General features: G+C 37.5%; 1 protein-coding gene across 1 annotated transcript in view; it reads left to right on the top strand.

Moving 5' to 3' along the window:
• The window catches only part of LRPPRC (leucine rich pentatricopeptide repeat containing), a 108,925-nt gene that overhangs the window by 75,914 nt on the left and 11,618 nt on the right, over nucleotides 1-21,393 (top strand). Inside the window, exons 26-32 of the mRNA XM_077749196.1 lie at nucleotides 653-721; nucleotides 1,514-1,604; nucleotides 7,345-7,487; nucleotides 7,620-7,728; nucleotides 11,254-11,380; nucleotides 17,503-17,591; nucleotides 21,075-21,279. Coding sequence (XP_077605322.1) covers nucleotides 653-721; nucleotides 1,514-1,604; nucleotides 7,345-7,487; nucleotides 7,620-7,728; nucleotides 11,254-11,380; nucleotides 17,503-17,591; nucleotides 21,075-21,279 — 833 coding nt within the window. The remainder of the gene's footprint in view (nucleotides 1-652; nucleotides 722-1,513; nucleotides 1,605-7,344; nucleotides 7,488-7,619; nucleotides 7,729-11,253; nucleotides 11,381-17,502; nucleotides 17,592-21,074; nucleotides 21,280-21,393) is intronic.

Here is a 21,393-nt window from a genome sequence, read left to right as displayed (position 1 = left end):
ATTCCAGTATCCAGAATTGTAAAGGAATTGCTTTGCAGCCAGAGTTATTGACTAGTCATTTCTGATTGACGATATAACCTATGTCTCAGTAATTAAAGTAAACCAAGACTATGAACTAGCTTTAAGTACTTAGTTTGTTTTAAGTACCTAACTCTTTCTTTATCACCCGATTTTACAAAACATGTTAAAAGAAAAAGTAAATGCCATTGGTTTATTGTTGTGATAATGGCTAATAAGTTTGCGTAACATAATATTTTTTGCTTCTTGAATTCATTGGGATCTCTGAAAGAGTATGTGTGCGTGTGTTTGATTTGACATCTTTGGAGTTGATTTAGTTCATTGAGTCAAGGTTTCTTTTTGAACTCAAGAAAGCTTAACCATTTTAAAATTTAAAGATTTATGGAATGGAAATTGACCTGCAAAACAACACTTTGACGTAACTCGAATCTTTTAGATACTGGTTAAATGTAGGTTACAATTTAGGTGTTTTATCCTAAAAGTCTTTGATAACTATGATACTAAGAGGTTTCTTTTATTATATGTTTGGGAAGGAAGCGACAAATTCAGGAGAAGGAAAACTATTTGTCTTGGAAGGAAAATTAACATTTAGCTAAGCTTTACCTCACATGCTGTATGATTATTTATTTTATAGACTCCAGGCATCAGAGCGCGATCTTCTAGACTTCAGTGGTTTTGTGATCGATGTATTTCAAGTAATCAGGTTTGTCTTTAATTTCTGGCCTCAAGCACCTAAAACTGTGAGTAGAAAGCAGGTGTCCTACATGTCATATGAGCATTTGGGGACTTCGGGACATATGGCATTATTAATGGAAGCAGCGTTCTCTTGGTTGTTTTCCAGATAAGCGGGAGCTTAATTCTTGTTCCTGAGGTGCCGTGGAATCCCTAAAAATTTTAATTAGGCCCTGAAGATTTCCACTTGCTTTATCCTAGTTGTTGGCTTGAGCAGGCTAACCTTGTTTCCTTGGCAGTTTAAATCTGCTTCCGTTCTTAGTGACCAGAGGAGTCGCTTGATGGGAGCCCAGGTGGAATTTCTGCTTTACCTCTCCTCTGGTGTAGATATCTGTTCATATCCTGCCAAGTAAAAGCCACAGGGGAAGGGGAGTGTAACATTTAGGTGGAGGAATATTCTTATTGATAAATAAGAGGATGTGCTCACTCTACCCTCCATCCCAAGCATCGCTGAATTCTTCAAAATGCATCTTCATGGAGGTTCCCTCGATTAGATAATTGTTCTTGACTGCAGAGTCCTTCAGCTTTTTAACTCAAAAAATTTTTTTAATTGTGTTAAAATGCATCTAACAAAATTTATCATTTTAGCCATTTTTAAGCATTAATTACATTCACATTGTTCTGCTTGGCTCTTTAAATGTTGAAAGGAAGTGAATCTGCACTTTGGGTAAAGCTTATTTGAAGGATTATCTAACTAATATTTGTGAACTCTAAAATATATCCTTTACACAGTCTAGATCCATCTGTTAATCTTATTTTTAAGGTTGAAACTCTAGAAAAATTAGTGGAGCTGACGCAGAAGCTATTTGAATGTGATAGAGACCAGCTGTACTACAGTCTGCTGAGGCTATATAGTAAGTAATCTGACTTTCCTCATGTTTTCCTCTTGCGATGTCTATTCTATTTCAGGTGCAAGAAAGAGGAGTGTCAGGCAGGTCCAGGGATTGTCAAATGTGTAGCCTTTAGCAAGAGGCTTCAGTAGAGGCCAGATGGAATTTTATCACAGAATGTTACATTGTATCACTAGACCCCATTTCTGACCATCTTATTGCAGTAATGAGAAGATGAGAAAAATCTTCATCAGGGTCACAGAATTTAATGGGACTTTTTGAGGAAAGACTAATTTTTTTCTTCTTTTTATATGTAAGTGCTCCAGTAGACTTAGCAGCCAGTCACTTGTATAAATGGCACCATCATTGACCTGTTCATGTGTATAAGATCTTTTTCCAGAAGAATGCATATTGATATACAAACTCATTGCCAATTTTTTAAAATGTGGCTATATTGTAGTATGGTTTTGACCTCTTCTATATGGTGGACATTTTCTTATATTTTATTAACCTACAAATAACTTCATGGGATGGATATACTGGTTTACCCAGCCAATCTCCTAATGCTAGACATTGGAATAGAATTCAGTTTCTCATGTTAGAAAATAGCGCTGCATTAACTATCTCATCTTTGTGCCGTAATCTTTGTGCATACCCTTAGTTGTTTCCTTGTGCTGGATTTACATTCATGTTCTGAAACTTTTGATCTCCGTTACCCAACATTTCTCTAGTATGTTGATTCCAGTTTATGCATCTGGGAACTTTGCGGTCTCTTTTAGGGTGTTTGGGTGGAGAGGAACAACGCTTTGAATAGTCAATGACCTCTCCTCCCTTTTTTACTTCATAGATCTAGATTATTTTCTTTTCTCATGGGAAATTTTCCTTCACCAAACACCACAGACAGCAGTGAATAAGTTAGTTCATTTGTCTTTTTGAATTTATATTTATTATCCTTAGAAGCTTTATCTTCTTTGTTGGTGGTATAAATAAGACTTGCCATAAAATTAATGTTTCAGTTGTTGGCTGCATTGAAGCACACACTTCACTATGTAATTCTTCAAAGTCTAAAAATTCTTAAAATTCAATTCTTTGGTTTGAATCAATTCTGGTACATAGTACTAAGGTTGTTATTGAATATACAATTAGAAAACTTAACATTTTCAGAGTTTAGTCCTCAGTTGGTCCTCAGAATACATTATAACCTATATTCACTCAGGTGCCAATTCTTTCCGTCTCCCCTCCCCCTTCTTCCTTTTGAGGAACTACTTCACACTTAACCTTTAATTTTGTGCAGACTTCAAAAGGAAAAAAAAAAAACACCTGAATTTGTTTCCATACAAGTCCCAGCATTTAAAGTCGTCCTCGTAGAAGGCCCTAATCCCTTACTGTGTGGACATTGAGCAGGGCCCTGCAGGTAAATAGGTAGGGCCCTGTGGAAAGAGTTAGGCCTCTGACCAAGACAGGAGCGAGAGAACAGCCAGAAGAACATACGAGGTACATACAGTATTATGGTCGTCCAGGGAAGGCGGGAAGGGCCAGCCTCACAGACTTCTTTTTCTTGTATGCAGGTGACCTTTGCTGTTGTTGTTGTTGTTGTTGTTGTTGTCCCAAAAGAAAGAAAAGAAAAAAACAACTTCTAAGTTCATTTAACATTTCCTTTAGGGATAAGCAGTCTCTGAGTTTTATTATCATTTTTTTTTCACCTTCATCCCTTCTCTTTGCTCTGTTGGACCCCTCCCTCCAGTTCTTTGCTCTGTATTTGAGCCAGCAGTCGGAAGAACGCGGTAATGTGAGGGTGGCCTCTTGTGAGGCTAGAGGCCAGAGGAACCATTATAACGAAGTAAACTTTTTAACCCAGTTTGTGTACTTCATACCTTTTTTAGTGCTATAAATAGATCATGGGGTCGTGATAACCCTAATTCTTCCCTTTCTGAAGAATAAACCAGTGCTCTTCCTTTGTTGACCCCCTTTTTCGATTTTGCCTTCTGACTTGGACCACTATGTAAACATGTTAAATAATTTATAAAGCACTGTGGACTCAATTTATTTGAAAAGGAACATATAATATGGAATGATATATGAGGTGTGGTCCTATTGTACTTGAAACATCCCTATTTTGGATTCTGGATTTCTCAGAAAGTAATTTGTTTGACCTGCTGGAACTTTTTATGCATTCGTTCTTTCTCATGGTGTCATTTTAGTCTTTGAAAGCAATTGGCCTGATTATTTTGGGGTATTTGTTGAAGAGCAGTTTTGTTTTGTTTTAAAATAGCATCCCCTGCCCACCATACACACTTCCTGTTGTGAATCACAGCATACTGCAGAAACAGGCAGAAAACAACGATACACATTGCCCTGGTTTATGATAGCCAACATTCGTGCGTCTCTAATCTAGATGAAGAAATAGAAAATGAAACTTTTCATATGTTTAAATTCTAGTTGTCCTAAACGTTTCATTTTCTACCTGCTCTGTACAGTATGGTGCCTGTAGATGATCTGTTAAAAAGAATCTGTCACGATGCAGATTTTGGTTCTGTCTTTTCTAATAGATTTTCTGACATCACCTTTCATGGTGATAGTCTTGCAAAATTAGTTCCTAATTAGTTTGAGATGACAGTATTTTTACCTTCTTATTGAACATTTTCTTTATATTCTAAACATGACCATTTCTTTTTACATATATACATATAGCTTATTATTTGTATACATTATTGGAAAACAGTTTGTAATTTTGTCTTAAAGTTTTTACAAATCGATTTTTAAAAAGCCAACATTTACACGTTAGCATTTCTTCTACCTCAGAAGTTATTTATGTGCTTTTTCCCCCAGTACTTCTTCTGGTCATTGACATTTCTCTTCACACTGTGTGGGTTCCTGTCATTATTCTACAAATAAGGCAGGAGTATATTCCAAATTACTAGAGTCAAGCAGTACAGTAGTGTACAGAACAAAATGTGGAACTGTCATTTTGTCCACCCCTCAGAAGTAACTTGTCAGTTGGCCAGCCTTCCAGATTTCCCTCTGTATATTTGTATCCATATGGTTTTTACATATCCACCAATTACTTTGTTTTATCCTCTACATGCTTCATACTCTACATTATGTTCCATGGCTTCCTTTCTTAGTTAATATGAAATAAATCCACAGGGAAAGATCAGTGACTTTTCTCTCTTTAATTACCAAATTTAAGTGTGTGTGTCCTTTGTATTTTAAAAATATACTTCGTGTTTCAGTTTATGTGATCGTGTTTCTTCTAGGTGCTCACATTTTTCCATCTTTGACCAGGGGCAGCTCCTTCACGTTGGCTCCTAGGTCATAGGACACCCCTCGCTTGTCTTGGGTTGTTTTTAGGCAAAACAAGACAGCCCAGGCTTGCCTTGCGCAATCCTGTCCCAGCCCTGGGTTCCTTGTCTCAGAGTGGATGTTTAGAGACCACAATTTGCCAGTTGCCCCCTCTGATCAGTAATATGAACTTTCCGACTTGAACTAAAACCCCAAACTAGACGTTTTCATCTCTTCGTTCAGTACCATAGCGGTTGCTGTGACAACTCTTGTCACACACTGGTCACATCGCCATAAATTACAATCCCACAACAGTGCGTGTTCTGGTGAAATCACCAGTGGTGGCCAGAGTTGTTGGTCGTATAGCTTGCCAGTTTTCAGAGGCTCTGCAGCAGTCAGTCCTCTCGTTCTTTAAAGAGGGCGAACCAAGGGTGCCCGGAGGGCAGGGATGGGATTCGAGAGGCAGAGCGTCCATTCCTGGGCCACTGCCCGGTGGCAAGTAGATTGCTTGGTAGCAGGGATTTTAAGCCCCAGAGGGATAGTACACAAGAAAGGCATAGCCTTTCTGTCTTCTTGTGAGTTTTTGCACACAGGTGCAAATATTGGTACACTGACTAGGTTGCCTCAAGTTTTTGTTCTGTATTTTGTGATCCAGGTATATTTCCAAGTTTTTTCTTTAAACAAACAAACAAAAAGGCGTATGTGTAAATATAAATGACCAAGTTGTTTCATGCTATAGGCACTGTCTAGTTTTCACGTATTTTGAAATCTTTTCTTGTAAAAGCTGCTAGTCCATTTTAATTAGAGGTGCATCTCTGTAATATCTTGTTCTCCCAAACTGGAAGCTTCTGTATACTTGTGCCATTTTTAGAAGAAAATTGTCTTCCTGTAACTCTTAGAGTTGAAGGCACAGAGTTGTACATCCTCCACCCTCTTTCTTCTCTTCAGTGTTTGGAGTAGTTATATTAGCTTAAAAATGGATCTCTTTAAAAAGCACCTTAGCAGTGCTGTTTCCAGCTCCTGGAAACCTTTCCTGTATCTTGCACAGTGCACAGTACTCTCGCAGGGAACGCAAGTTTTCCACCTTTTCTCTTCTACAGAATTAAAGATACTGGAGCTTTCGTTTTGTTTTTAATGTATTTAATTTGATTAGTTTTATATATTCACATAATTGAAAAGACACTGTTGAATTTTACGCTACATAAGAACATTCTAATGAAGGATAAACATAATTAGCTTATGAGAGTCTTGTTTTGAAAATAGATTATAAATTTAATCGTTTTGTATGCAGCTGATCTTACTATCAAAGTATGTACAAAATCATTGTAATCTGTGTATGACCTGACAAAATTTTCCTGCTTGGTAGCTTTCTGATGGAGCATGAATGTATTTTGTTTTTTCTTCTTTGAATTTTTTACTTTTAAGAGTCATTAGTTATCAGAAAACTTAGCTTTTCAGTTGGAGGAGTCGGGGAGAATCTAAGAAATTCCCATTTGTTTTAGTATTTTGAAATTCCTGAAAAACACGTTTTTCTGGAACATTTTGTGCTCTGAAATAACCCTTTTCCTAGAGCCTACTCTATACAATGAAGATACTCTTTATTCATATTTGAAAATTTAAAAAAGATTTTTAAAGGAATATTTGTGCTTAATAGTTGTATTGAACTTAGTGCCATGATATTTTTCATATTTTCTAGTTTTTCACAAGCAGAAAGTTTATTATATTAAATGACTGACATTTTCTTCTTTTAAAACCCGTTAGAAGGTTTTAAAAAGAAAGTCTTGATTATTAAATTTTTGCTATTTGTGAAGACTAGATCATCACATAAAAGGAACATATAAGGAATACCACGTATTCATTCAGTGTGAAGGAATCTGCCTGTTTCCTTCTGGTAAATTTCCCTTACCATATAATACTTCTAGTGTGATGACATTATTTGTTGGGATAAGAAATCTGTCACACAATGTCATAGACATTCTTTAAGTTAGCAAAAGAGACAGAATTCTCCATATTCATCTAAGTGAAAAGTGTTTGTTGATTTGTCCCTTTTGAAGAAAATCCTACATCTGCGTGCTTTTACTCACTTTAGACCGTCAGCTGTGTATTAAAGTGCATACATGTACCCATCATCTTTCCAGAGTCTCACGGACATAGTTGAATTGTTACCTGTCTCAGGTTTTGATTTCAGCATTGGGCAACTTCTCAGTTACTTTAAAAAGGTTCTCAGAGTACGTAGTAAAGGGTAGGAGGTTTGTTGTTTGTTGTTGTTTTTTAATAGGCAAGGGCATTCTATTGTTGAAAATTCAAAAGGTATACAGAAAGAAGTCTTCTCACCTTTGGTGCACAATCATCCTATTCCTTTCCCTGGAAGTAGTTATTTGGGGTAGTGCTTACAACTCAGCATCAAAGAGGAGGAAGTGCTAAACATTTTATGAATTCTACTTAGTATGTTCTTTAATTTTTGCCTAATCAAATTTTACAGAAATCAATGGTGACTGGCAAAGAGCTGATGCTGTCTGGAACAAAATGCAAGAAGAAAATATTATTCCTCGTGCAAAGACATTACGATTATTAGCAGACATCCTTAGAAACAATAATCAGGAGGTTCCGTTTGATGTACCTGAGGTAATTTGTTTTTAACTGTAAGCGTAACAGATGTTGTCAGTATAACGTGAGGGCATAGATGAGCCTGGTTTTATACTAAAAAGATCACTGTATATACCAGTGTTTGTTTAACTGAAGAATTTTGTTTTTAAGTTGTGGTATGAGGATGAAAAGCACTCCCTGAACCCATCACCACCTTCACGTGAAGAAAGAAATATCCAGAAAAACCTGTTGAATGCCTGCCAGCAAAAGAGAAGCAAAGGTAAACCTGTACATGGCAGCCTTCTTTCGAATAGCAACATAAGATCTAACCCCATCTAACAAATTAGAAGTGTCCATCTCTAGGACAGAGATGGAACTTGTATAAATAACTTACTTTCATTCTTTAAATTAAAATAGACATTTTGGGTAGTTGGCGAAACTTAGATATCAACTGAGTAGTAGATAATAGTAAGAAATGATCTCATTTTTTTGGCTTATTTTTTTAATAATCTTTATATCTAGTGTGGAGCTTGAACTCATGACCCTGATATCAAGAGTCTCATGCTCTTCTGGCTGAGCCAGCCTGGTGCCCCACCTCATGTTAGATATGATAGTGGTGTTAAGATTTATAGGATAGTGTCCTTAAAGTTGGAGGTCTCTAGTGCAGTACTGAGGGATGAAAAAAATCAAGATATCTGTAACTTGTTTTAAAATATCTAAGCCATAAAGAACAAAGATAAAGCAAATCTGGCAAAATGTTAATGATAAATGTTAGATGTAGGTGAGCGGTATATGGAAGGGTCCATTGTACTATATATTTTTCTGTACATTTGAAATTTTTTATAATAACTAAAATAGGCATACATTTTATCAAAAATTATACTTTGAAAATAGCATGATCATGGGTGGGGTTTTTTTGGCAAATGTATTTATTATATATTTTGGTTTTATCTGAAAGCAAAAATGGATTCAGGCCTTAACCACCATAGTAGTATATGTTGAAGTAATCAAGCACTATTTCAGGATTAGAAGCCAGACGTGAGCGCTGTGTCTCACCTTCTTCCTTTTCTCTAGTGGCAGACTTCCCTGATGTGGCATACCTACCACATTTATGACTACTTTTTTTTTTTTTTTTAATTTCTGAGAGAGAGAGACAGCATGAGCAGGGGAGGGTCAGACTGAGAGGGAGACACCGAATCCGAAACAGGCTCCAGGCTCTGAGCTGTCAGCACAGAGCCCGACGCAGGGCTCGAACCCACAAACCGTGAGATCATGACCTGAGCTGAAGTCGGACGCTTAACCGACTGAGCCACCCGACGCCCCCCTTTATGACTGCTTTAAAACTTTTATGATCATCTTGAACACTCTGATAGCAGCTTGCCTATTACATTATAGACATTTCCATTTAGATTTCATTGTGCTCTTTCAGAATCACATATTACTATTGTTTCCTTTCTTTTTTGTTAATTTTTCTCCATAGCATCCTAGCATACTCTTTAATTTCCTTCAGTTTTGTGGATTTTCCATGTATGCTTTATGATACTTAAACCGTTATGTAGATTTTTTTTTCATTTTAGTGTTTATAGTTTAGAGCTCTGTTCAATAGAAAGATAAATTTAGAAATTTATAATTTCCTCTTGTTTCTTAATGGAAATTTTGTGACACTGCTGTAAAGTGTACAGGGTCATGAAGAGTAACTTTATCCTTTGTGTAATTTTCCTTTGCTGCATACTTACCCTATACATCCTTGAGTCCTTACCTTATATATGGTAAACCTAAGTACAAAATTAATTATCAATACTGTTTAAATATTCCAGTGGAATTTTTATTTGACTGAAATGAATATGAAATTAGTATATAGTTACTTTTTGAAGACTCTAGAACTCCTTCATATATTGCCTTTTTAAAAGTTGCTGGCTTAGTTAGTTAAAGCATACGACTTCAGCTCAGGTCATGATCTCGCGGTTTGTGGGTTTGAACCCTGCGTCAGGGTCTGTGCTGACAGCTTGGAGTCTGGAGCCTTCTTTGGATGCTGTCTCTCTCTCTCTGCCCCTCCCGCACTCAGGCTCTGTTTCTCTCAAAAATAAACATTTTAAAAAATTTTTAAAAGAATTGTTTTTAAGTGAAAACTCTTAACCAGGTACTATTGTTTATTATAAACGTAGAGATATACCCCTAGTCTGGTTTTACTATGCAATTTACATTTATCGTGCTGATTTTATCCTGTTAGTTCTTCAGAGTTTTTATTCACAGATCTCAGGATTTAAATGCTTAGCAAAATATGAATACTTTGAAATTTGAATGCTTTGCAAAATAGCACTGTATCGAATTTCTTGTTAGTTTAGCATCCTTACTGACTTTCACACCAGAAACCTGTGGTGAATGAATGTGGCACTTTACAGTGATAACCTCTTCCTTCCTTCCTTCTCCCCTTCCTTCCTCCCTTCGTTCCTTCAGCTAGGAGCGAACAATAAACAGAGCCATACCAATTTCTTACAATGACTACAGTTTTAGAAAACAGTAAGATTTTCTAGATTGCTTTGTTCATCTTAAGTATTTGAATTATACTTATTGTGTATTTCTGTTTAGCAAACCATGCTTGTTGGGGGGGAGACCATAATTGCACTGCCTTTGACCTCTCAGCTGCCTTAAAAGGGAGCCCTGCGTACAGAGTGACACATTTTATCTGTGAAACCTTGGTTAAAATGCAGATATTAGTGTCATACCTTTTCTCTTTTGTTTTCTCTGAGTTTAGCTTGAAAGAAGGTTTTTGTTCATTGTCACTTCGGTTTAAATTGAAGGCCTCATGCAAACTCCCCTAACTTCGAAATACAGGTGTAATGTCTGCTTGTTTAGAAACCTCTAAGGTAGCTCCGAATGGCTTTCCGAGCATTAATATCGTGTTCACTCCTAATTGTATGTACTGCATTTCCTTACACTGAGCTTTATACCCATAGATGTTCATACATGGCAGTTAACTTATGCTCCATCTCTATTGTGATTTGTTTATACACACCAGAGAGTGGATTATAGTTTCAGTTGGATGTTTATAGCCAGGCAATTTTATTTCAGAAAAGTAAGTGACTGAAAAGTATAGTTACTTCTCTTTTGGTAACATCTTTTCATTCACTGACAGTTATTGTGAACAAGTGAAATAAAACTGTTAATCAGTCAAACAAATGTTGCTTAGTTTACTTGTTAGATACCTGTATATTTGAAAATTGTATGTTTTTGTAGAAGTCCTGTCGTAGCCAAATAATTTGATCTCCTAATTTTAGAATTATAGGCTATATTCACTTTAATGCTTTTGTGTTGAAATGTTAACCATTGTAACCACCCACTTATAGATTTAAGATTGCTTTAAAATGGCATCTTTTGCTCCCCTCAATCTAAATTATACCTGAGGTTTATTTGGACTTTAACACGCATTTTGCAGTTTATTTTGAAACTGGGATCGTCTTTTGACAAACAAATTCAGAAGAGCTCTTCTCATTTTTATTGGCCTGAATATGATTTATTGACTTCAGAAAACTAGTGCAGAAAGTAATTTTAAAAGGAAGTCCTTTCAGGTACCTTCCATGTGGCTTAAGTAGAGTTTCCAAAACCGTGACTTTGTGTTTACAAACGTGAGAAGGGTTCCGGCATCTGCTGTGTAGGTCAGTGCGTCTGCGAGTGGTATGGGGGGGCGGGTATGGAAACAGAGAGAAATACTGTGGTTTTGGGGCCGTGTTCTAGGGGATTTTTCCCTCCTTTTTGCCATTTCAGAATAATGTTTTCTTATTTTATGTTTTTTTTTCCTTCATAGATGCATATAGTATTTTCCAGAAAGCACAAAAGCAAAACATTGTGCTGAACAATGAAGCCTATGGCACTCTTATAAAATTACTTTTGGAGAAGGATAACTTCATACAAGCAATGCAAGTGAAAGATGTGTAAGTATTAGTCTCTTTATTAAACTTGTCACTAAAAAAAGTATCAGCTCTCATTAGAGTTTTTCTAATGATTTGTAGTGGTAGCAGCTCCTTAATTATCCTCAACTGCACACAAAAGTCCTATGAAATGGTTTTATAATTTTATGGGTTTCTTTTTAACCTATAAAAAAATAACTTTTAGTGTCCCTGCACAGTGCAGTACATTTTATTTGCCTACTTGCCACTCATTTATGATGTTCATACACAGAAAAGTAATTTCTTTTTCTTCATCATACTCTGTTTCTTGTTCATCAGCTGGATCTGTGAACCTTTTGTGGTGGGAGGAGCCTAATACAATGAAAACACCCAAGGGCTTTGACCTTAGGCAGGGGTATGGAGCATACTTGAAATTTCTATTGAGGAAATTACCTCCCATCAGTGAGCCTCATTTTTTCATCGGTGTGATGAGTGGATGACAGTAAGACTTACATTAAAGATCTCTTCTAGGTGTTGAAGAACATAGAGTGAAGTAGAGAAAATATAGGTGCTCAACACATTTTATTGATTGATTTTTAAAAAATATTTGAGAGAGAGGGTGGAGGAGGGGCAGAAAGAGAGGGGAGAGAAAATCTCCGTCAGAGCCCAATGCAGGGCTCTGTCTTATAAACCATGAGATCATGACCTGAACCAAAGTCGAGTTGTAGGCTTAACCAACTAAGCCATGCAGGCGTCCCTTAATACATTTTAAAAGCCTTTTCTCTTTCCTCTTCTGTTGTGTTTTTTGTTTGATTTTGGACTTAAAAAAAAAAATCTGTGTGGTGTGGTGGTAGGGGTTTTGTTTCCCTGGCTAGTTCCTCAGAGTAAAATACTTTGTTAATCAGAACAAGAATAAAGTTTTCTTACCTGGTATGTCAGGTAATGGACTGTGTTGTCTTTTCCGCAAGGAGTTAACACGAAAACTTGAGTTATTAACCAGAGAGGGCCTAGAAAGGAATAGATCACGGTCCCCTGTTCTGGAATATAGACCTGTCCTGGTGATGAGTCAGTAGCCTTATTTTCAATGGCAAAGGTCAGCCTTTTCCTGTGTATTACAAGTTCTGAAATAATCTCTCTTGGCTCAACTTTGGCCTTCAAAATTTTTAAGTCACAGTACTTTTGGAATATTAAGAGTCTGGAATAGGGGCACCTGGGTGGCTTAGTCGGTTAAGCGTCCGACTTTCGCTTAGGTCATGATCTCGCAGTTCGTGGGTTCGAGCCCCACGTCGGGCTCTGTGCTGACTGCCAGCTCAGAGCCTGGAGCCTATTTCAGAGTCTGTGTCTCCCTCTCTCTCTGACCCTCCCCTGCTCACGCTGTCTTTCTCTCTCTCCTAGAAATAAATAAAAAATATTAAAAAAAAAAAAAAAAAAGAGTCTGGAATAGAAATTGGATGCTTGGTATTCTTGCAGTTTGCTGGAAAATTTGGCGTTAGTGCTAGTGTTATGTTAAAGGGATGCACCATAGGTCATACTTACTGTTTGCACATTTTGAAAAATGTATCTGACTATAGTTGTCTGTGGAAATACATAACATGCACACATATACAGTAAACATAGATGTATAGTATATACTTCTACACACATGGACACCATATGATGTCTCTGGTCTTCAACCATCATTTGTATATCTTATAATCAAGGACAATCACACTAAGACTTTTTTGAAAGTTCAGGTTTTTAATGTATTCTGTATGCCATTTGTGTGATTACTCAGTTGCTAATTAAATTACGTATCTCCAAAATACTCGAAACGAGCCCAGTGAGTGACTTGGAAAATTTTGCATTGAACAGCCTATCGCCATCAATAATCATTGAAGTCATCAAGGGGGTATGTGTCTTTCCTAAAATTACTTTTCTCAAGCAAATTATTACCTAAACTCTCTATCCTAACTTTGCCCATATAACAAAATAACATTATCTGAAGCGATAATGTTTTGGGAGGAAAGGGAAGCAGTGTAAAGAGAACGTTTTGTGTTGTGAATTGAGTGTGATTAAGTGAGGGGACAGAATCAAAGAAGAAAAGTGGGTTTTTTTTTTTAACTTCAAAAAAAGTATTTATTTTTGAGAGACACTAGTGAACAGGGGAGGGTCAGAGAGAGAGTGAGACACAGAATCCAAAGCAGACTCCACGCCCTAAGCTGTCAGCATAAAGCCCTACATAGGGCCTGAACCCATGAACTGTGAGATGTGACCCAAGCCAAAGTCAGACACTTTAACCAACTGAGTCAACTAGGCACCCCAAAAGTTTTTTTTAAACTTTTAATTCTGAAGTTGGTCACAGAGATCTCTGAAATTCCCCAAAGTACAAATTGTAATTTTTTTCTCATTTTAATTGGGCTTGTTCTAGAATTGCAAGCCTCACATTCTGGTAACATAAAAAGATTTCCCATAGCCCACCACAAAGATTGATTCAGTCCATCTGACTCAGTCCATCTACCCAGCAATGATTTGGGGTCCAGAAATCTGCATTTTACTGAACACCCAAAGTGATTCAATCATCACATGTCGTAAATCACTTGTCATATAAATACTATAAAACATACTAAAAAAATAGAGTGCCTGGGTAGCTCGGTTGGTTGGGCATCTGACTCTTGATCTTGGCTCAAGTTAGAATCTCATGGTTCGTGAGATCATGCCCCATGTCAGGTTCCATGCTGACAGCACAGAGCCTTGCTTAGGATTCTCTACCTCTCTCTTTCTGCCCCTCCCTCACATGCATGTACTCTCAAAATAAATAAATAAACTTAAAAAAACAGACATTTTTCAGAGAATAAGATTTAAAAACTAGAGGATTAAACGTTCTCTTGCCTCCGCCCATAGAGCGTTCATGCAGTGCACCTTTCATTGCGCTCACTGGTTAGTGGTTTTTCAAACTGCAGTTGTAACCAGTAAGGGTCATGGAATCTCTTCAATGAGACAGAACCAACATTTTGCTTAAATGAAATAGAATAGAAAATATTGAAGCACTTCATGTGGTAAATGTAGTTTTGTGAGTTTTATTTACTAAAATGTGCACTAGTGGGCTGTGTGAAACGTGCCTTACCCTGTGTGACTGTGGACCTTGATCAGAGGAATGTTGTAAAAGCTTCTGGTATAGAAGATGCAAGCACAGCTCTCCTGGTTCCCTGTGTGGGCACAACGTGTAAAATGTACGTTGATCTTTCCCCCCTTTTCTAGATCTTCATGAAGCCTTTCTGAACTCTGAGGGCACTTTTATCTTAGCTGTGTTACCCTTCCTGGAGGATTTTATAGCTGCCTTCCCCATGTAGCTGGGAGGGCCTAAGAGAATCCTAGATGCAAAGCCTTAGCCGCGCCTAAGGACCTAAGCTGGGGATTGGTTGGCTACACATCCTTTTCCTTGAACTGAGAAAATGTTACATCAAACTCTGAAGAACTGTATCTTGGGTTAGATCTACATTGGGTTATTTTGAAAATAACTCTCTGGGGGCACCTGGGTGGCTTAGTCGGTTAAGCGTCCGATTTTCGCTTAGGTCATGATCTCGCGGTTCGTGGGTTCGAGCCCCGCGTCGGGCTCTGTGCTGACTGCCAGCTCAGAGCCTGGAGCCTGTTTCAGTCTGTGACTTCCTCTCTCTGACCCTCCCCTGCTCACACTGTCTCTCTCTGTCTCTCCTAGAAATAAATTTAAAAAAACAAAACAAAAACATTGAAAATAACTCTCTGGCCTGGAACTTCAGAAATGGTAGTTGGAGTTTGAGTTTCTAATGGGGTCATTACTTCTTCCAGTTTTGTATCAGTGCTCTGAGTAAAAAAGGGTTGTTGCCTTTTTTTTGTGGCCTTCCTTACTGTAATGCAGTGTGACCACAGGAGCCACCGTAGCAAGTGGCAGTGCCCCTGTGCATTTCGGCCCTGGCAGCGATCTCTTGTTGCTTCACCTGCGTGACACCACTTGTTCCAAGTCTTCAGAGCAGTAGCTTCTCTGTGAACTAAAGAACGCAGTCCTTGGGGTTTTTTGCTGTAACCTTGCTGTCCCCTCTGATGTGTTGCATTTACCAGACCTCTAATGAGACTTCTTCATTTTTATTAACAAGGTCATTTGAACCTTCCCCACAAGTCGTGGAACCTCAAAAGTAACAGTAAGAGCAGCCTTTGAAAAATTAAAGATGCCAACTTTCATTTTCAGTTAAATTACATTTCCTCGTGTTTCAAAATTAAAATTTAGATGTCATGAATTCTTTCAAGGGAGGGGAAGTTCTTATCCAAAGAGCAGTAAGGGAGATAAATTCTTGTTTTAAATCCCTGATAACGCTAAGCTGTGTTTTTAGGAAATTGAGATTTCCCTTCCTCTGTCACAGTAGCCATATAGCCACGTGTGGCTGGTGCCTCATGACCGTGTGGGACAGCATGGATAAGAAATATTCCCATCGTAACAGAAAGTTTGATTTGACAGCTCTGGGCTAGATTTTGTGTTTATAAAAGGAAAGATCTGAAGTATAGGTCAGAAGTAAACTTCTTCTATTGTCCAAAAGAGAGATCTCTGCCAGTAACTTTTTGTAGGGGTTGTTTTTTTTTTCCCTTTTGCCAGTTTGGAGTATATTCTGGTTGTGATTGGTTAGTTTGTACTTCTGTAAAATATGGATGTTCACTGTATCACAGAGCTGAAGAGAGTTTCTGTCTTCCTCTTGATCCCCATTCTCATACTTGTATAGAATAGGCAGCTTTTGAGACTGGAAGAGATGATTGAAAGAAAGTGTTCTGTGTTTTGAGGTTTCTGAAAGGTTGATAGTTCACACTTAATGTCAGTTAAGAGGGAAGTTTTGTTACTGCACGGTTTCAATGAATTTTAGGTAATATTTTCATGTAAATATGGTATAATACATGTAATGTTGGCTTAAGAAGTGAGCTTAATTTTAATACTGTCTTCTGTTTATTTAATCATGCCAAAGATTGAGGAAGTAAATCCTTTATGCAGTTTATAGTCTCATGCACGAGTTGTTGACTTAAAAGCTTTGACAGATGGGACAAAGGAAAAAAGTCAAGCTGAGCAATGGGTGCTTTGGTGGGATTAAGAGATTGGTCAGGCGTGGGGGATAAGAAAATCCTGTGCCCAGGGACTGCAGGGGTGAATCTCAGAGGCTGGAAGTGACTGAGAGGCTGGGCACGTCACCGTGTGTTTGGCGGATTTTCTTGGGATTGACGAGAATAATTTAGGAGCGACCCTACTTCTCTCGCAATCTGCTCGGCTTCCATGTGCACGTCGGCAGGCCGAGGTTGTTTGCGGCAAGATCAGCTCCGAGCTTGCTGAGGCAAATGGTGGCAATTGCTTTTGCTCCTGGTGACCTGTGGGGATTTCCTAATCGGGAGATGAACCCTTGGGGGCATTAAGGATACAGAAATTTCATCACAGGACATGTTGCAAACAGTGTAGCAAACAGAAATCATCCCAGGCTAGGGTTTTTTAATCATGTCGGTTTTAGCCATAAGTCCAATGATTTTTGCTCTTGAGTTTTAAAAAGTTGGGGGGAGTCGGTGATTTCAAATTAAGAGTCTGGGACAAGATTGTTGAGTGAAATTTTTAATTTTAATGTCACGATGGGTTTAGTTCTGCTGCGTGCTCACCTTTAAAAACCACATGTCTCTAGATGACAGAAATTTGAAAATTAATCAACCAAATGATACGGTGTTAGTAATATGCTTTCGTTTATATTTAAAATATACAGCGCTGAAAATAAATGTTCATTTTTGTTGCCGAAAGAATAGTTTTACATTTTATAATTATGGTGAATGTGAAAAAAAAAGAGGAAAAAGTATCCAGCTTAGGATACAGCCGAACAATGCAGGGCATGCAGTTATTTTAGTCATCTAATATGTCAGCATTCAAGAATCTGAACCGATTGTTTAAAAAAAATCTTGTACTTTGTTTCTTTTGTTGCTCATTTCTAACTTTGTCATCTGTCAGAATGCAAAAAAAAATTATCCTTCTATAACCATTGACAGGATAACACAAAAGCTGTCTCCAGGTCGATATTTTGCAGCAATATTTTTAACATACGAACAGTAGTTTTTATAATTTCACCTTGGTGCTCAACCATTTATTATCGTATCAGAAGCATGTCAGTAATTCCTTTCTAAATGTCTGCTTCTTTTAGCGCTGAGACCCACATCAAGGGCTTCACACTGAACGATGCTGCCAACAGCCTCCTCATCATAACGCAAGTTAGGCGGGATTATTTGAAAGGTATGTCACAATGCTTGACCTTTACGTCACATTAATGCCTCTGCAGATTTTTCTTGTAACGCCCTTCGAATACTTGGATAAAGGAGTCCATTTAGCAAATTACCTGCTTATCAAGAGCCTTTTGTGGTAGCTGAGAGACGTAAATTACTGTACATGCATTTATAATACAGCTTGAATATGAATGTACTTGTCATTTGACCACTTAGTCCAGTTTCCATTCCATTTAACACAAGATGGGTTTTCTTAAGATGAATCACAGCTCTTCAGACATGCAAAATTTGTGTTCCAGAACGAGAGAAAGTACAGGCTTTCAAGTGCGTTAAAATTCACAGCACAAGTCATTTTGCTTTGGAAATTAACATACTTTAGAGCATCTGAAACAATTCCCAGCAGTTGTTTCTTGCATATTGTGTTGGTTGTGTGTGAGATAGCAAATGAGTTAAATTGAGTGTTAAATGTATGGGATTGTGCACCAAATGATTATAATATTGATTTTTAAAACTTAATCTAATACTTTTTCAATAGTTCATAATACCAACAGCAATAAGATACAGTGCTTGGAGTTTGGAGTTTAGCGTTTTTAAATTAACGTTAAGAAAATAAACCCAGAAAGCTGCGGAGATGACTTACGGGAGGGCTGAGAAGGGGGCCGTTTGTTGGTGGAGGGTATTTGTGAATGGATTTGGATCTGGAGGTCTTACGAGTGAGCTCCCGAGGGGGAAAACGAGGACTCTCTTAATGTAGGTAAGCGTCCTCTCTCGGGCTTTCTTGGGCTTTACGTTTGAATTTTAGTGAATACAGTAAACCCATTAAAACCAGTTTTGCCAGTCTAGCAAAAGTCACGCAGGAAATCTTTAAGGAACATTGAAAACACTCTCTCCCTGTTGAGTATGGTATCTCCTTTCTTCCTCGCTCTGTAGTAATGATGTGATTCTTCACTTGTATGTTTATAAAACAATTTCTCATGCCTGAGAGAAAGTTGTGAATTGTACAGCTTTAATGTGCGCTTGTAATACTTAAATACGCTGGTCTTTAGAAGTCCTCCTCATTGATTAGGATAGAGTATCAAGGTGATGATTTTTCTCTTTTGCAAAGTTTCTACCGTAACACTCGACAGTCAGGGCCAGCCCATCTAGACAGTCCTTTTGGACAGGGCTTGTTACAAAAACTTTAAAAGCTTTCATTTCATTTTCAGTTTNCTGTTTCAGTCTGTGACTCCCTCTCTCTCTGACCCTCCCCTGCTCATGCTGTCTCTCTCTCTCTCCTAGAAATAAATAAAACATTAAAAAAATAATAAAATAAATAAATAAATAAATAAAACATTGTAAACTTGCTCCCCTATAAATATTTCTATAGACATGGAGATAAAGACACAACACCTTTTTTTAATTTCAAGGGGTTAATTTTTGGGCTGAATCTGAACTGAATGTGTTTGGCTACCATCCTTCACTTGCATATTAGATGCCGTGTGAAAACCACAAGAAACTTTACGATGTGATTTCACATCTATTCCTCTCAGCTGTTGAGTTCAGCAGGCGGTTGGCTGAGAACAGGAGCCATGACACTACCACCTCCACCACTCACACCACCTCCCGTGCGTCCCTGTCACCTAACCTGTTGTTAGAGTCCTTTGGTCATCTGCAAGGACGGGAATGGTGTTGGCAGAGTTCCCGTCTCCTTATCATGCTTCGTGGCCACCTAGGGCTCCCATCTTTTCAAATTTCCTTCTCTTTTTCAGGTTTCTTTTCCTCAGCCCCATCTAAAGCAGAAAAATAAACCCAGTTCAATCTCCATCTAATTTTATGAGTGTATACTGTTCGAGAATATTAATAGCTGACTTCTGTGGCATCTTGGCAATATTATCGGAATTACTAGTAAATTGAGACTATGAAAAGGACTTGGGGGGAGAGTGTAGATGGGTACCATTTTGTGTGTCCCTTGGGTCCTAAACTATATGGAAGGCAAGTCCTGTTCTGGGAATTTGATTTAGGTTCTAAAGTCCTATGCTCCCTTTGGTTAGACATCAAATGGTCTGTTGTCCCAGTCCTCCTCTCTCGCTTACACGTGTGTAGATGTAGGTACGGGTATGCTGGATTCTTGGGTTGCTGTCTAGCAATATGACCTTGGGCAAATCATTTAAACTCTGTTATCTCAGTTTCTCACCTATAAAATTGGTACTTACCTCAGAAGGGTAGTTGTGAGCATAGCTGCTGACTACTGTGTCTTTGTGTAGTGAATGCTTAACACTATTGTTATCTTATTTTTGTTACTGTTTCAATCCAGTGGTGGGAAGATCCTCCCTAGTAGACTGTATTCTTGGTTAAAAGACTATTTTTAAGTTGATTATCTATGTGTGGCTACCAGTTAAAGAAGATTTTATCAAGCTTGTGTCATAGATTATATTACTAAAATAATATCAATAACATATTTTGTTTCCTTGATATACATGTGTATTTATAGAATTTTAGAGAATGTGCCTTTTGAGCTACCGATTCTTTTTTTCTTATTTGAAAATCACGGATTTAGATTGTACATTTGTAGCGGTTAAAAATTATTTCCTCAGTAATCAACACTGAACATATATGTATATTTTTTACTGTAGCGCTTTTAATAGACTGTTTAGTTATTACCCTTTCCGTCTTTCGTCTATAAAAGATAGGTTCTCATTTGTAAGCTGCTTTCAGAGTCTTCATTTTTTTCTAGGTTGCATTGCTTTAATTCTAAAAAGCCATGAAGTTTTTCTTGATAGCAGTAGTGGTGATTGTTAGGCTAAGTATTAAATCCTCTCCCTCCCCCCGCCAGTCTACCATTCTATCTTTAATGTAATGATTTTGCTACACAGGCACATGAATCAGTAAAGCAGGATACTCCATATTTATCCATAATCNTATCCATGGGAATCTGATGATCTTTATTTTCTGTATCTACCAAGTGTTCAGTCATTTAAAATGTGAATTTGTTAGTGTAGAAGTTGAATGTCCTAGTTTGGCTGCTTCTGCATAATCGATCCTGTTTAGAGAGACTTTGTTTTCAAAGAAGAATCTTTGGGATATTAGAAGATTTGGATAAGCAGGTAATCTTTGAATGTAATAAAATCTGGGAAAGTATGAATGTGGTAGAAGTTACGGTATTTTTGGAGACTGTTTAATTTTTAAAATTATTTCTATTTTTCTGAACTTGTCAGTTTCCTTGAAATTGGTCACTAAGTGTTATCCTTGAAGGAAACCCATATTCTGTCAGTATCAATTGTGTTTTCTCTGGGATTTAAAGAAGAAATTTCTCTGGTCTCTGATATTTTATAGATAGCTAAATAGATTTTTAAAAAATTTCTCATAAAGTATTAATGTTTTCTGTAATCTAGGATAAATTATTCATAGCTTTTTGTGTGTAGCGATTTGGTACTCCTATCTAAAAGCTGGTTTTCAAAATGCATTAGTACGATTCATGAAAGAAAAACTCTTGTCACCTTCTTTTCTGTTGTAGAGGCTCTAAAAACGCTAAAAACAGCCGTGGATCTGGAGCAGACACCTTCTAGGTTAGCAGTGACCTGCCTTATTCAGGCCTGTGCTTTGAAGGGTGATGTAGAAAGTGTACAGGAGATTCAGAAGGTGGTAAATGGACTCGAAGATTCCATTGGACTTTCAAATATGGTTTTCATCAATAACATTGCTTTGGCACAAATAAAGAAGTGAGTATTTTCAAGTTTTCTTTTCCTTCACTGGATACTAGAAGGAGGAGGACACTTTGGGGATGAGCACTGAGTGTTATGTGGAAACTAATTTGACAATAAACTATTAAAAAA

The sequence above is a fragment of the Crocuta crocuta genome, unplaced genomic scaffold (assembly GCF_008692635.1).
Source record: "Crocuta crocuta isolate KB4526 unplaced genomic scaffold, BGI_CrCroc_1.0 scaffold118, whole genome shotgun sequence".
In the NCBI taxonomy this organism is placed as follows: Eukaryota; Metazoa; Chordata; class Mammalia; order Carnivora; family Hyaenidae; genus Crocuta; species Crocuta crocuta.
This window is presented reverse-complemented; position numbering and strand designations above follow the sequence as displayed.